General features: G+C 44.9%; 1 protein-coding gene across 1 annotated transcript; it reads right to left on the minus strand.

The window, feature by feature from the left end:
* Nucleotides 1-1,168: 1,168 nt before the first annotated feature.
* Nucleotides 1,169-10,772, minus strand: LOC135258851 (lipase maturation factor 2-like). Its single transcript, XM_064342493.1, is given in 14 exon segments — nt 1,169-3,477; nt 3,962-4,070; nt 4,618-4,729; nt 5,105-5,273; nt 5,688-5,942; nt 6,371-6,380; nt 6,935-7,040; nt 7,140-7,274; nt 7,639-7,777; nt 7,857-8,035; nt 8,435-8,628; nt 8,949-8,977; nt 9,443-9,696; nt 10,519-10,772. Coding segments are annotated over 14 exon segments (2,217 nt in total). The 5' UTR covers nt 10,619-10,772; the 3' UTR covers nt 1,169-3,051.
* Between the last annotated feature and the right edge of the window lie 6,318 nt (nt 10,773-17,090).

A 17,090-nucleotide genomic window follows, 5' to 3' on the forward strand; every position in this document is an offset into this window, starting at 1 on the left:
ACAAAATTGTCAGAAGTGTTCAAAAGGACCAGATTATAGCAAAAAACAAACAAACAAAACTCAGTTCTATGGACACGGAGTTTATTTCTACAAATGAAAGACCCTTAAACTATACCTATACGTTTCCTAGTTAGAAAAGACAAAGGAAACTTCCTGTGCCTGATCATTGTTTAAAGGTGCTGCAATTAAAGGGGTCTTAGGAAATTATTACAACAAGCCAACTCCTATGAATTGCTGATGTACAACTGTAAAACTATCCGATTGTACTTCTCATGCAGCTTAATGGGTAAGTATGCATGCCAAGGTCAAGCACTGCACTTGCTCACCCCTTATTTTCTGTGGCTTTGTTCAAAATGCAAACCACCAGTACCACCCTCTAGTGCCACCTAGTGGTTACATGTTATAAAAATGCCATGAACTGGTGAACCAGATGTTTGCAAAAAAGGAATTTTCAAAAAGTTTACCAACACTACACTACAACAATGTTGTCCTGTGTGGGCAGTGTAACAGTCTTAGTTTGTCACTTTTCCTGGGAAGATGTCCTTGTCCTAAACGTTACACAGAGACAGTAACACACTGTAGCTCAGTGCAGCTACAGTGTACAGTAGCAAATTATTTGAGAGATTCGGGAGAACTCGTCACACACATCACACTTTCTGCCATACTATATGTATATGGCAAACTATACATATATGCATACTATATACACAAACACACACACACACACACACATATATATATACAGGCTCTGAGGATTGCAGTGTTAGATACTGTCTAGTCTGCAGGTAATCAGAGCACTAATTTCGTGGACAAAATGGGGAGCATCGCCGGGCTGAACGGCCTGTTCTGCTGGAATACGGAGACCAGGACTCAGCCCAGGATATCCCAGGGAACAGTAACAGAACCTTTGGGCACGGCCATTCTCCCAGAAAAACACAGAACGTCCTCAGAACGATGCCACCACGTACGGGCGCTGATGTAACACTGACAAAACAGTCCAGTGACACTGTGAGGACATGTTGTGTTAGCTGGTTGATTTCAGGTTCATCTCAAAAAAAGAGACCAAAATCTCATTTCATCCAAATTTTGTTAAATACAAAACTAGCTCAGGCAGCGCGTTCAGACACACATGACATTGAATACGATAATGGACGTCTGTTGGACGTCGTCAATAAAAAATTGATACTTTATTACAAACTTGATACGCATCAGGAAAATGTTTTCCTCACACATTATGCATATAATATGTAACAATAAATGTCAATTTATGTAACGATACAACATGTTACCGTGTGACCTGCCTAATGAGCAGTGTAAGGTAATATAAATAAAATGTGAATTTATATTTGGTTCTGCTGGATGATTACCGATGCTGAAAATTCAGGATTGCAAATCAAACACAAACATACTGTATACAGACTAGACAAAGGTCATTTTTCTGACAATATTGACCCTAAACATGGTTTGCATAATCCTAGACTACAAAATTATACAAATCCAAAAATTCTTTATTGTAATTAGACGGTCAATAGTTAGATTCCTTCTGTCATCTGTACGCACCTTACAATGCGAGGTTTCAGTTGGTGCCAACTCCAAGCACGTTCAAAATCAGTGCATCCATTTCCATTTGTATTGTCCTTGGTCATAACCCTTTGTGGAAAGTCATACGATGTATCGAAATGGGAACATTTCAGGTTTTTGGCAGAGACAAAGCTTTTGATGTAAAAAAAAAAATACAAAGCTGGCTATCTAGTTAGTCATGACCCAAGAGAAAGTATCCTGGAATGTTAAGGTCACATCATCACTGTCCACATTTACATGAGATACTTTCATGCAGAGACAGAACAAGTCATTCAGATTTAAGAGCAGCTGACTAAGACAGTGTAGATATTAACTGATCCAGGGACATTATTGGACTTCTGAAATCTATTCAATCTTATTTCTGAACAGCTGTCCCCCAGCGCAATAACATTAAATTTAAAATCAAGCAGACCTGGCAGCACACTTTCTGGCCCAAATGCTAGCTTGCGCACCCCCAGGACTGTGGCAGGACTTTCCACCTATGAAGAGGAGCCATAAATTTGTGACTCCAAATTCCAAAATGGGAAAGAAAATTTGGTGGGGTGAATAAATAAAGGGACAGTAGATTTTACCCAGTTACCATGACAACAAGTTAAATAATCATTAATGAGACTCCTTTAATATATATATATATATACTGTATAAGCCACAGGAACGCAAAAAAGCATTATGCGACGACATCAAAGGACGACATGGATATGAAAACGGTAATGATTTATCAAGAGTATTACATTAACATTGCCAACGATGAATCTCCGAAGCTAGCAGCCAAATGTGTCGACTTGCAACAAACCAGAACACCGGAGAACTTACAGTCTCCAAAGCACAGGGGAACTCAGCTGTTTTAAGAGCTCTCTCTTCCCACGCACTCAGCCAAAATTCAAAACCACACAAACACAAATGCACTTTAAAGTGCTCAACAGCAGTGTGCGACCATACCGATAACTAAGATCCAACTAGGTCTAGAACAATTATCGGTAGTTTACTGTTATCAATTGCATAGAGGATGTGTGAAAACAATGAGAAATCTGCCCAGTGTATTTGAGAGTGAATATGAAAATGAACAACTAAACAAGCGTTTGGTTGGATGTATGTTCAAAAGCCGAGTGAAAAGCCTTAAACATCTGACACCACCCACTTCTCCCTGTGCTTAATCCTTCCATGACCCATTTAAAAAAATATAATAATTTGGACTTTTCCATGAGTCACACTGCCTTTCTTACAGAATTAATAAATGCGCAAATGAGGCAGTAGTTTAAGAGGACTGGTTTTTACAAATGTCAATCCATACACTTGTGAAGTTCAAGCAGAAACAGACTGCATCCTCAGCCCATATACTGCGCACGTGCAGGGAGAGTGCACATCCCAACTTGGCCACCAGAGGGAGCCGGTGAAAACAACACTCATCCTTCCCATTGTCTGACCGAGGTTTAGAGTGATCGTCGATCACCATTGGAACTCCCTCTTCCTTTAGCTTGCTTCAGATTCCAACCGCTTCTCCTCCATGTCACCTCTGCCATCAAGGTCAGTGGCAAACTCTCCTTTCACCTTCTCTTCTACCACCTCCTCCTCTTCCACCTCCTCCTCCTCATCTCCCACCTCCTCCTCTTCCACCTCGTCTCCCACCTCCTCCTCCTCCTCCTCCTCCTCGGGACATGACGCAGGCGGAGACGGCGCCTCCTCAGTCTTCTCGCCCAGAAGTTCCACGGGGAGGGGTTTGGGCCCGCGGGTCCGGAAGGCCCTGGAGCTCAGTGCCCTGAGGAAGCTGACGGCGAGCCCCGTGATGAAGAGGGACCAGAGCGCCGAGGGCCCGGAGAGGCCCTGAACCTGCGCCCGAACCCGCCCCAGGGCCCGGGGGAGCAGTGCGTTTGAGACGCGCCGGACCACACCCTTGTCCTTCACAAGAGAACACAGAAAATAACTGCGTGCACGTCCAAACCTGAGCAGGCCAGGTGCTGGATAAAAAGAGTGCAAATGAAGAAGAGAGAAAAATATCCGCACAGTGTTTTTGTCTGACGAAGACCGTTTGTGGTCGAAACGTTGCAATTAAAATAGGCAGCTCTAATTTTCAAGTGTGAGGACATTTTTCTTTTTTTCCTTCTCCTTCACAAATGAGACCATACGCTTCAGCCACCATAATGACCTCCGACAAAACCAGACAAGCACTACACACCTAAGAAAATATTTCACGTGGACCGAAAAACAAATGTCACAATTAATACAAATAAAAACCTCAAAAAGAAATATACGAATGGTACTGGAAAGTAGAAAAGGATAAAAGCATTGGATAACCATAGAATGCTGAATAAGTGCTAGAGGAGCAGGAGTAACTGACTAACTGTATGAAAGCTAATGCTAATGCTAACGGCCGTGACATTACCTTGAGCCCGTGCTGACTGAGCATGCTCTCCAGCACGGGGTCGCCCAGGTGGACTGTGGGATAGAACTCCTCCACGTACTGCCTTCTCCACCACTGCCGGGGCAGCGACCTGTACCAACACGCAGGTCACACTGCTCAAAAGGACGCACACTGCCAGTCCCACATTTCACATAAGATCTCACGTACGGCTGGACGCTTTCCTTATTCCGAACACACGGGCCCTGTAAACTGAATTCTGTGAAGGTGCGGTCCTTCTGAATATTATTCCATGAATAAAGCGGACTCTCTTTAGTACACATGGTCTCGATGAGGTGCGCACAGCAGACAGATCCTCACAGTAACGCTAGCTTCGATAGCGATCCTCACAGTAACGCTAGCTTCGATAGCGACCCTCACAGTAACGCTAGCTTCGATAGCGATCCTCACAGTAACGCTAGCTTCGATAGCGACCCTCACAGTAACGCTAGCTTCGATAGCGACCCTCACAGTAACGCTAGCTTCGATAGCGACCCTCACAGTAACGCTAGCTTCGATAGCGACCCTCACAGTAACGCTAGCTTCGATAGCGACCCTCACAGTAACGCTAGCTTCGATAGCAACCCTCACAGTAACGCTAGCTTCCCTAGCCTCAGCAAAACTAGCGCAGAAAACCTCACCCGTCCTCACGAGGCTCGGTGAACCAGTACTTGTAGAGGCGGGCCCGGATGAACGCTGGGGGGCTGTGGCTGAACGGGTATCTGGACTCCTCCACCTGGACCAGGTTAATCACTGGACAGAGGAAAAGGAAAATCAATACTTTTTCAGTTTTCACGCTCCAGGGTTACACGCTCACCTTGAACTCTGTGCCCTGAGAATGAAAGTCTGTGCCCTTAGAAACTGAGTGTCCGATGACATTGCAGGCATTTAGCAGACGCTCTTACCCAGAGCAACTTACACAACTTTTACACAGCATTTAAAATTAAAAAATTTTTTTTTTTACATTGTATCCATTTATACAGCTGGATCATACATAGTGAAGTATCTTGCTCAAGGGTACAATGGCAGTGCCCTAACCCAGGATTTTAACCTATGACCTTTCAGTTACAAGCCAAGTCCCTTACCCACTGTGCTACACTGTGCTACACATGACCCCCCCCCCCTCACCGTCTCGCTTGCCCTGCAGGAGGCGCTGCACCAGGCCGGTGAACCAGGGGCTCTGCGCGTGGGGGCGAAGGGCGGCGAACCACATCTGCCAGTCCAGCCGGGGCTGGTGGGGGGCCACGGCCGGCGGGGGCCCGCTCACGTTCCCGGGCTTGTACATGAACTCGATCTCCTGGGGGGGGGGGGTTAGGGGCGGAGCTCAGGCCTGACCATATCCAATCAGCACTAGACGTGTGGTTCCCAGCCCTGCTCCTGGAGATCTGCCAACCTACAGATGTTCACTTCAACCTTCAACCAATTTGAGACACCTGACTCGACTAATTAGAAGCACAACAAAATCTCCAGCCATTGAATAAGTTGTGCTTTGTTAGAGTTGAAGTGAAAACCTGCAGGATGGTAAATCTCAAGGAACAGGGTTGGGAGACACTGAACTGAACGCACATTCACCAAGCAGCCATTTTTAATTTATCTGCTGACGGGTGTCACCTCCAGTCAATGTTTCCATTCACAATGTAGACACCCAGCACGTCTCTGTGCTGCCAGCACTATGCCCATAACGGGGCTTTCTGATTGGGGCGTCCCCTACCGTCCAGGTGACCCCGTCCATGCTGCCCTCGATCACCACCTCCGGGCGACCCCCGACCCCCGTCATCCTCCTGAAGAGGCCGTACGAGTTTACCAGCTGGTAACGAGCCACAGAGCTGTGCGTCCTAGCAACGGCTGGCCAGATCGAACTCTGGGCCTCGTATTCAATTAGTGTGTAGGGAACCTAGGCGGCAAACAGAAGGACTGCTGATAAACATAACGTTGTACAAAATTTTTTAATACAAGCATTTTTCAACTGAAGACTCATTTTAAAATGGGCATTTCTGAGGGTGAAAAAATGCAAAGTGATAAAATCAGGGTGATGCAGAAAACATTGAAAGATGAATTTTTGCATTGGTTTGTCAGACAGCATAATGAAGTGGAAAACACCTGGCAGAGAAGGAGGCAGATTATCAGACAAATGACAGGGACAGATTTGACCTTTTTATTGGAGGGCAACAAAAATAAACACAAGCTAATTAAGGCAAAGCCTGAAACTCATAAGGCAGCGCTGGTTTGTCTGAAGAACTTATTGATCCAAACTCGTAAGGCGCCGGTTGCTGGACGCCGAACGCGATCAGCCGGCGTCGCTGATAGCGACATGGAGGGAGTGGCGTGGCGGGGCGACACGGCGCACATGCGACGCGCGGTGGCGCGATCAGCTGTCCTAGAAGCTCCGTGCACACAGGCGCACCTGAGGAGCACACACAACGTTCGGCTCCAGCAACGCAGGTGAGCTCACACACCCGGCATCAGCACTCCTGACATGTGACATCACAAACGGACTCAAACACACACACCCGCTCACAACACCACAGGCATGGGCACACACAGAGCCGAACCAACCCATCTTAACCCTTTAAATTGTAAGATCACAAATACGTGATTAGAATGTTCTTAATTGAACATTCTAATGCTGATGTAACAATCGCTACTGGTGACTGAAAGCAATGTTCTAGAATACTGACTTACAATTCTGAAAAAAAATTCTAAAACAACCTACTCTTCAAAGGGTTAAAATGCAGATGCAGCCCTGTTCTATGACAACAAACATATACTTGCGTGATCATTTCAGGCATCAGACTCGACCAATAGCTTGCCACAGGCAATACACTTGGAGGCAGTAACAGCATACGCCAACAGGTTGTAATGAGACTCTGGCATGTAACAGCCTCAGGTGGAAGTGATGCTTTTATACATGATATGCATTGTAACACTTATAAAATACACATAGCCCCAAAGACTCACTTGAACATGGCCTTGATGATTTCCCAGGTAAGAGAGAGCACTCCAATCCAAATACTGGGAATAGTCACTGTCTTCAGAAACCAGTTAAACTGGTGGTAGGTAAATGCTACAAAGAAAAATAGCATTTGTTTCAAAATAAAGGTTTATCCTAAAATCAAAACGGTTAAGTTTGATGGCCCTAACCCACTCACTCAGATATACACACCAGTGTGTGAGGATACACTAGCCTTCCCCCAGTCGATATCCAGGCTGAAGTAGACCACGGTCAGGTAGGCGATGAGACAGCAGACGCACAGCCCAGTCAGTGATGCCAGCCCGGAGACCACGGCCTCAGGCCAGGCTAGAGACAACGATCACAGAAGAACCCAGACTTACAGGCATCTCCTATCAACATTACTGAATTACATATCACATGATCGGATTGTCTGTTCTGTCTGATCATAATGTGCTTTCTCCAGCCTCAATGAACAAACTAGCACTGGAGGAAGGGAAACAAACCTAAAGGATAGAACAGTATCACACAGGGAGGTGGGTATCCTTGAGAATGCATTGCTTGGAGGCTGACACACAGGGTTTTTTAAACTGTGAGAATCATGTAAGCAGACCTCACAACACGCTCCTGTTTCCTCACGCTATAACACCAAACAATCTGATACGACACCCTGAACTCTACCCGCCTGAAACGTTCATGCGGAAGGGCGTACTTTTAGACTCCGCCTTCTTCGCGCGTCCGATAAATGAGAGGACGTGGTTATCGTCCAGCAGGGAGAAGCACAGCGTGATGGTGAGGAGGTTGAAGAAGTTATAGTTCCCGGTTAGGATGATGAGTACCTGCAGCAGAACCTGGACACGGGATTAAAATGTCATTGGCGCGCATAAAACTGACGCACTATGGAACAAAATGGCGCATTTTCGTACACACCTGCAGGTAGAAGGCGCCCAGCCGCAGACACCTGACGGGCGAGAAGAAGAGGAAGGGCACGGCGATCTCGATGACGAAGGTGCCCACCACGCTGAGCTTCTGCAGCCAGACGGGCAGCTGATGGGCGTACCAGGCCAGGGGCGTGGGGATGCACTGGGTCTCGTAGTGGTAGGTCAGAGCTGCGGACGAGCGGGAGGGACCAATCAGGCGGGCAGGATCTGTATGGTTCCTCAGCAATCTCCGCCCATTTTGTCAACCATTCCAATTTGCCACAAGGACTGACACCCTTGACACGCCTCTGGATCCAGGATCATCAGGAAATCCAACATTCATACTAAATCTCCTAACCTCATCATACTAAACCCTTTCAAGAGTAGGCTTTCTGGAATGCCTTTTCAACATCGTAAGTCATTGTTCTAGAACTCCATTGCTTTCAATAACCAGCAGTGATTGTGACATCAGCCTTAGAATGTTCAGTTAAGAACATTCCAATCGTGTGTTTGTGATCTCACACCTCGAAGGGTTAGAGCTGATTGCGGAGCCTGTGAGTGTTAAACTGACTCCGACGCACCACACACCTGTGAGGCCCCACCAAGTGGGGCAGCGGCTGGTCAGCTTGACCACGCCCGAGGCGAACATGAGGCGGAACAGGAGCCAGCGGGCCAGCCAGAACGTGACGCCGTCGTGCTGCCGGGACGGGGACCCCCCGCGGGGCAGGGTCAGGGGGGCGATCAGAACCGCCAGGAAGCCCGTCTCCAGCAACAGGCTGTCCCTGAAACCACGGGGATATCCATGACAACCCCACATTACCCACAAAACATTTACTCCCAACACCTCTGACATACACTAGTGCGCGGTGCACTACTAGGGATACACTAGTGCGCAGTGCACTACTAGGGATACACTAGTGCGCAGTGCATTTTCGACTGGTTCTGAAACCACAGAGTAGATTCACAGTCCACTGATTACAGGAGCGTGCCAGTCATAGCAGTGGCGGAGCTGATCAGGTTATCTTTTTTTATGAACTGAAACATATTATGAACTGAAATCAATGCTATGTCAAACTATGACGTCTGAGGCACCAACACTTACCACTGGAAGTACAGAAAAACCTGCCCAACCTGCATAAAAGAAAGAAAAACATTACTACTGTTAGAATGCTGGCTTTGCATTTATCAAAGCCCCTACCCAAGCACCATGGAGGTACTGGTCATGGGCTAACAATGTTGTGAATAAACACATGCTGTACAGCGAGCAGACTGCGGATCACTAATAGAAAGTCTACTATGCCGCTCTGAGTACAAGAAAAATGTAATACAGGCCTTCCAAAAGATCTTGTGCTAGACCAGTAGTCAACGGTAGGAAGACCTAGAGTTTTGTGTGTTGTTTGGGCTTCAGCTAAGATTAATCAAATATTTTATGTTGGAAGAAACCCAAAATGTCCCTTGTCTCAAGTTCAGACTTATTCCCAGGTGCCCAGGTGGGGATGGCCTGAAGGACAATCCGCTGCCAGTTCAGGACCAATATGGCAGACCTCTTCTGCTACACGTGGCTGTCAGACTATTCGAGCAGTGAGGGCTACACACCTGAAAGAGGGAGAGGTAGAGCACCCACAGGCAGAAGAACACAATGCTGTTCCGCAGGGGCTCCAGCACCATGGCCCCGAGGCCCAGGAGGGACCCCAAAATGCAGATGAGCTCCATGCCCTGCTGGGTGTCCAGGCCAAAGCGAGGGCCCAGCCACAGCAGGGTGGGCGAGTCACGCAGCTGCTCCAGGAGGCTCTTCCCGGTGTAGCGCAACTGCCAACGAGCCGGCAGAATTCCATCGTTACCATAGAGACCTGGTGGCAAAAAGTCAGTTGAGGAGTCTGGACTAAATACAATTGTACTACATGGTTGCAGATCCTGAACAGCATTGCCTAGGATTTAACAAGATTTCACAGACCCAGCTATACACTGATTGTCTGCCAAGGTTTACCCATTTTGGCTAAGCTTGTATTCCAGTTTTATATGAAAGCTAAATCTTTGTATCTTATTAACTTCTACAGCACACAGTAATAAATAAAAAAAAAAAATTTTTTTAATTTAAGCAGTCAGTTCAAAACCAAGAAACCAGGAGTGCACGTGCAATAAACTTATTTAATCGACCAAATAAGTGAGTAATAACGGGAAAAAAAACGCAGACTCAGCAGCCTTCCCGGACTATATGGTTGAGGACAGATAAGCAACAGTGCTTGTGCAAAACCACAAGGGGTGGACAAACACTTGAAGGCTTGCGAGTGATCTAACCTAGCTTTCCAGCTGTTAGGCTTCCCGGGTAGGCAATTTGTAGACAGACAACAGGCTGATGAGCCAGCAATGTTAGCTTTGCTAAGAAAGGAAATTCGAATGACATGTAGTTAGCTAACTGTGCTGGCCATTTTAAATAACTGGCTCGACTTTTCCACCCGGAAGGTTGCGTACCCCTAGGAAACTTAGAATACCGTTATTTTGCTATGCAGTTGCTAGTTAACTAATTTCAGCTTTCAAAATTTTTTCCAACTGATTGTGATTTCACCTGTGAAGGACAGTGACGTTATGTTTCACATCTGAATTTTTTTAAAACTCCGTCCGTCCATTCAGATAACCGCCATACTGGAAGCTAACACAGTGTCATCGCTTACCTGGTATCTGAATGTACAGGGATGCAAAGGCAAACATGTAAATAACGGACATGCTCCACAGAAACATGTGCCGTGGAAGTCTAATGTCTCCCATTGCCATGTAATGGAAAAAAACGGCCGTATGTGCGATAGTTCGCCAGTTAGGAAGGTACGGCTTATCAAGAAGAGAAGACAGGAATCATATCCTTCCGTTCCAGACATCCAGATGGACGAAGCGGACGAAGGCACGAACGCCTGTCATGGATTCTATTGGCTACACAAACTGCGCGGTCTTTTGACGTTTTACTGCGTAAAATGTAGTAATAACTGGGAAAAGTAGTTCGTTCGGTATGCGGTTTAATCGAAATTTTTAAATAGCTTACTGCACGGATGTTGAACGTCTACTGTGCACAAAGTGTTACGTGATGTTGAACGTTACATGGCTTTGAAGGTTATAATCTGCATTTAACAAATGATCTGGAAAATAATTATCTATTTTCTATAGATAAAACATTGTCTTATAATTACTGAATAGCGAGTGGGGTGTAGGTGAATACAATTTTGATTCATTTGGTTTTAAAATATAAGGTTTGCAATGATTTCCATTTTTGGAAATCTGTGTGACACCCATATGAGACTGAGAAGCTAAAATCACAGTATGTCAACATTTTTTACATGCAAAATTATGAGGCGTACAGTGGAAAACAGTGACAATAGCAGTTTAATTCCAATAGGGGGAGTGATTCCACAACAACGGCCCTAAAGTTCAGCGGGTGACCAGGCACCTCATACATTTATTTATATTTATTTAAGTGAACATTGAGTGAAAATTCATAATAAAGGGTGTTGTCTCGTTGGTTGAAGACCTGGCCTCCGTATCACAAAAGAAGCTTAACTTGGTTGAGCGAAGTCCAAGTTAGCCGGCTTAACAAATCCTAACCATGGCAATCGCGGAGAACTGGTATCATGATCCTGATAGTAAACTTGCCCTCTCAACCCAGGATTTCCGACTAAAAGTATCTGCGAATTCACAAAAATAGCGCAGAATCATGGCGACATTGCATTATGTCTGTGAGAAATTATTTATGGACTCAGCAGTAATTGTGTCTATCCTTCTAGCTGCATCCCCAGCGTAGCCAAGAGATCTTGGCAGCAGGTCAGGACTGAATACAAGAGCATAATTCAAAATGGTAAGTGGCTCAAAAGCGTCACTGGCCACTTCACATTTAAAACTGAAATTTTGTCAGGGCTTCATGCAAAATACCACCAGCCTGGATAGATAAAGTATCTTAAGTCATTTTCCGGAAATGGCATTGTCCATTAGTTACCCGTTTGTGGTTTCACTGGATGCACTGGAGGAAGCTATAGTGATACAGAACATGAAGGATTGTTTATATCAAGCTTTCCCTGCCAGGGACTGAGACTATGACTTAAAGGCAGAGAGATCAAAGATGCAGTATAATGGATGAGTCTTGTCAGGTAATGTATGATCCAATGTTAATGGCTACGGTTAATGATTAGCTGTGGTCCTCCTTTTTAGGTTTGCAATATCTTGTCTAACACTGTACGTGCTTCGATGCTATGCACAGCCTGAATTTTACAGTTGGTATTGTTTGCTGCCAACAGGGGAAAAAAAAAATGCAAAGGACAAGGAAACTATTGGGGGCCGGCCTCCCCCAAACTGCACCCCTACGGAGGAGTTGGCCCTCCACAATGACACGGGCGCGCCCATTACAGAGTGGGGACCCAAAGGGGTGTGTGGTCCGACCCCGGTGCTAGCAGCTCCAAACAGGGAGCTTTCTTACAGGGGTATGTGTGTGTGTGTGTGATGATGATGCTCAACAGCTGGGGCACTGGTACATATTACAGTTACTCCTCTTTCATTTACACCTCAGGGGAATACTGTGGTGCCTTTGGAGCTGCCAGCACAAACGCAAAATAATTTACATTACATTATAGGAATTTAGTAGACCCTCTTATCCAGAGTGACTTACACAACTTTTACATAGCATTCACATTGCATCCAGTTATACAGCTGGACATATTCTGGAGCAGCGCAGGTTAAGTACCTTGTTCAACGGTACAACGGCAATGTCTTACCAGGGAATCGAACCTGTGAGCTTTAGGTTCCAAGACCACCTCCTTACCCATTATAGTACACTGACATCCCAGCTAGCACACAATGTTCTCACAATGTTGCCGCCAAGTAGTGGCAACGTTATAACATTGACAAAGCCTGCCAGGAACATTGCAAGATCTTGTGTCAGCCGGGATCTGTCCCTATCGTTAAGTGCCTGACTTGCGCAGAAATACCCAGATGGCTACCTGCTTGCACTGTCATCCGTGCTTTTGCCCGAGAGACTTGATTTGATTTGCCTGGATACTGTGAAAGATCGTAATGACCTTTGTTGATCTGAGTGATTCGGTCTTTGCACTTTTGCAAGTGAGGCTGTGAGACACGGTCACTAATTACACAATCAGAGAGCAAGGTGCTCGTTGGAGCGTAACAAAATGACAGTGCTCCAGAGAGTCGGGATAGCAGAATTCTCAAAGCCTCAAAGACACTTGAACAGCTGATGAAAGCATATCAAACACTGGCACAGGGGGTTCACAGCACAGACAGAACAGTAAACTGTTAAGTGTTAATGTACTAAAACATTCATCAAAGGAACTGTAGAGGAGCTTAGTCTTTTTATATAATCTTAGTCTTTCTCACTTCCTCACATTCTACTTGATGGTTTTTAAAGATTGTGTCAGACTGCAAAAATAGGACTTCACATATAGCTGTGACTAAGACTACATCTATTTTCTATTTCCTCTTAAAGCAGGCTTGCTGAACCAGCTCTGTACCCTGGTCTGTTCTCTTCCATCTGTCTACTGTATTTTATTTTATTTTTTTAAAGTCAAATTTAGAAAAATTAGCTTTTAAGCTCTAGCCCTTTAACTTAGAACTGTGTGTGAATGCCTGCGTGTGTCCATATGTCCATGCTAATTTGTCCTTGTGTGAGTAAGTGTGTTTGTATCTCCATGTGGGTGTACACGTGTATTGGGCAGCAGTGTAGTATAATGAGTAAGGAACTGGAATTGTAACCTAAAGGTCACAGGTTCCTGTGATGCCTGTAATGTAATGTAAACATCAGCCCCAAACTAGTCTAACCACCTCTCACCCAGCCTTTGTCAGCAGCATTTCCCAAATTCGAGATTCCTTTGGAATACGCCATCAAAAAAGTGCTTTATTTCAATGGGGCTTTTGGGGGGGGTTTTATGAGGAACTGAAATAAGATTTAATCTGGAAAACCTGCTTTGCAGTGCAGGTGGTAGTTGGTCCCATTGCCTTCAGTTAACGAAGGACAAGATGGCACCCAATCTCTTATAAACCATCTGTTCTTGGCCTGGCCCTTCACCCCAAAAAATGTGAAGTGGATTTACAGTCAGAGCCAGATAATTGTAGTGCAGTTCCCTGCCGGGTGGGGGGGGGGAGGTGGGGCTTGAGGTGGAGACATAGCACAGTATGCTATGTCATTTCCATGTGTGGGTCCCCAGGGGGCTGGTTCCTTATTTTATTAACCTTATTACAGCAACAGTAACACGCAAGGGTGTAACTTTAATTTGAATATTGGGGGGGGGGGCACCATACACATTCTCTTTAACATGCTTCCCATACCACATGACTGGTGCAGTGCCAGCATAAACAAATCTACTCTTCACTTGAGAGATCAGTAGGAGAAGCAAATTATTTTTGTTTAGTTCTGGTGCTGTAAACCTGTACCAGCCATCATTTTGTTTGTGCATCCATGTCCTGCCAGTGGCCTTAAAGTATATGTATTCATTCCCTGGGATTTTATAATATTTAAATGTATTCACTAATTCATTACACCCATTTATCAGGGACTGCTTATCCTGAGTGTATTACAAGGTGAAAAAACGAAAATGCATTCGCCTGATTTTCAACGTAATCAGACAAAATGTATCCTGTTTTTCCAGACAGGTAGCCTAATATTAAAAGCATGCCCAAGGCACAGTGTTTAAATAGAAATATTCATTTATAGGTGAGATATAGGAAATAGAGAAGCCTTATCTGAATGATCAATTTCCCCCCTTCTTAGCTTTTAAGTGTAAGAGTGAAGTATACACTTGGAGCTTCACTTCATTTATAGGATGAAAAAAAAAAAAAATCCTGAAACTAAAAGTTAGCATGTGTGAAGGAGGTGGACCTCTCATTTCTGGAGGCACGGCGTCGCGTCAAATGACTGGGGACACACTGACAGCAGTCTGTCCCAAACCCATGAAGAAGAGCAGGGAATTAATGGCTGAAAACAGACTGATGAATGCATGCCACGATCACTGTGAATGCTCCGTCGCAGCGCTACTGAAGCATGGTGGTTAAAAACATTTCAGCATTCATCGAAATGTTGTGATGTTCCCATGACCCTACTGGTCAAACACCGGCTTGTTTTGCACACTGGACAATGGCGCATGCTGTGTACGCACACCCCTAGACTGAAAACTGAGCGCCTGATTGACCACGTTAATTGTGTGCGATGATCTGGGCAGCCCTGGCTCCGGGCATTGTGGGTAAATGCTGTGGCCCGGTTCACTTGTTTCTGCAGTGTTCGAAATATGGAGGGTGCTCTTGTTTTGAAGAGCTGCCAGGGTTTTTGTACGAGTACAAACCATTGAAGCTGAACCAGCTCCACTAAAAAGGATGCCTCAGTTACCAAAAAAAAAAAAGAAGAAAAACCTCTTTGTTCACTTGCAAACAACCTATTTTAATATTTTCCCTCAGGAACAATTCCCATCTATTTTGTCACTGCATTTTCTTTGTAACATCAGAAGGACAGATCCTAATTTTTAAAACTTGTGCAGGCAGATAACAGCTGACACTGTTGTACTTGGTTTTCATGCTGTCCTTTTAAAAATGTATGTAGTCCCATTGTAGTGAGTTGTTTGTACATCATCCATCTCAAGAACAATTACAAAGCATAAACCTATAAAAGGAAAGTTCAGCCAAATGCTTGTCCATCACGTGAATTATAGACCCAGCCCATGTTTGCACTCTATGGGCTCTATCTTACACCTGGCACAAAGCGGCGCCAAGCGCAACGCAAGTGTCTTTGCTAGTTTCAGACCGACGCAGTTGTCATTTTCCCGTCCAGCGCACACTTAAATAGCAAATGTACTTGCGCCCATCTGAGCGCCCATGGGCGGGCGCGTTGGTCTTAAAATGAGGTGTGGTCAGACGCATTGTTGGCGCGTCGCTATCTTGAGGCAGCGGAAAGCGATTGCGCGATTGACCAACAAAAACCTGGTCTCAAGTCCATGACGCAGTACTTTACTGTTATTTTAAGGGTAAGTAATATGCGCCTACATAGGCAGGTGCACAATGTGGGCTGATCGATTTTGTGATTCCACAGCAACACCTGCTCCAAACGGTTCAATGATCCCCAGTTACTTATTTGATCGTGCATTTTTTTGGTAAAATCAGGCGATAAAGTCTGCAGCTGTGGACTGCACATGTACCCCTTTGTTACAATGTTTTTTTTTTTTTGTTTTGTGGTCTGATACAGTAGAGAATCAGATGGACAGCCGTTTTGGCTGGATCGAAAACCAGTGTACACTTCGACCCTCCAGGACTGGAGTTGTGCTCCGCAATGATAACCTAACAGCAGAGGTGTTAAATGTGCTCAACAAAAAAAACTGGCATTAACCACTTATGGGAAAATGGAATTGCACAAAAAACATCAGGTTGTTGGAAAATGGCTCATATAGGACTCAGAGGCCTAACTGCAGCTTTTGAGGACTCTTGAATGAGCAGAAGTTGCACACACAGATCAGGACTAAAAATAGTTGAATTTGAGATATTGTCAATACTAGCTCTTCCAAAATTGAGCTTGCCTAAAATTTATTATACAGTGTGCTGATAAACAAGCCTTTAAGTTCAGGTCCACTGTTATATAAGCTCAGAGCTGTATCCATTAAATTGGCCCTTTGCTGTTACATGCTCCCACTTGGTGATATTATTCGTAGTAATGGTGTGTCTTTCCATAGTTATGCTGATGATACACAGCTGTGCATTAGTATCAAGCCTGGGGAAAGCTCCTCAGTTGCAGTTCTAAGTGCATGGCTGATATAAAAAATTGGATGTCGGGAAAACTTCCTTCAGCTAAATCAGAACAAAACTGAGATCTTCTCGTAGGTCGTAAGAGGCAAAGAGAATCGTTTTGCATGGATCAAATTTCTGAAATGTTCCTTTAAGTCTGAAGTTAGGACTCTTGGGGTAATCCTAGACTCTGAGCTAAGCTTGAAATCACATGCAAAATCCATTACCAAACTCTCATTTTATCATTTTAGAAATATAGCAGAGATAAGATCATTTTTATAACTACCAATTGCTGAGAACATAATGCATGGTTTTATCTCAACTAGACTGGACTACTTCCCCAGCCTTGTTATTGCACAACTGCAGGTCATTCAAAATGCAGCAGCCAGGGTTCTGACGAGGAACAAAAAGTATGATCACATTACCCGGTACCCAAATCCCTGCACTGGCTTCCAGTTTCTTTTAGAATCGATTTCAAAATTTTACTGTTGGC

The sequence above is a fragment of the Anguilla rostrata genome, chromosome 7 (genome assembly GCF_018555375.3).
Source record: "Anguilla rostrata isolate EN2019 chromosome 7, ASM1855537v3, whole genome shotgun sequence".
Lineage (NCBI taxonomy): Eukaryota > Metazoa > Chordata > Actinopteri > Anguilliformes > Anguillidae > Anguilla > Anguilla rostrata.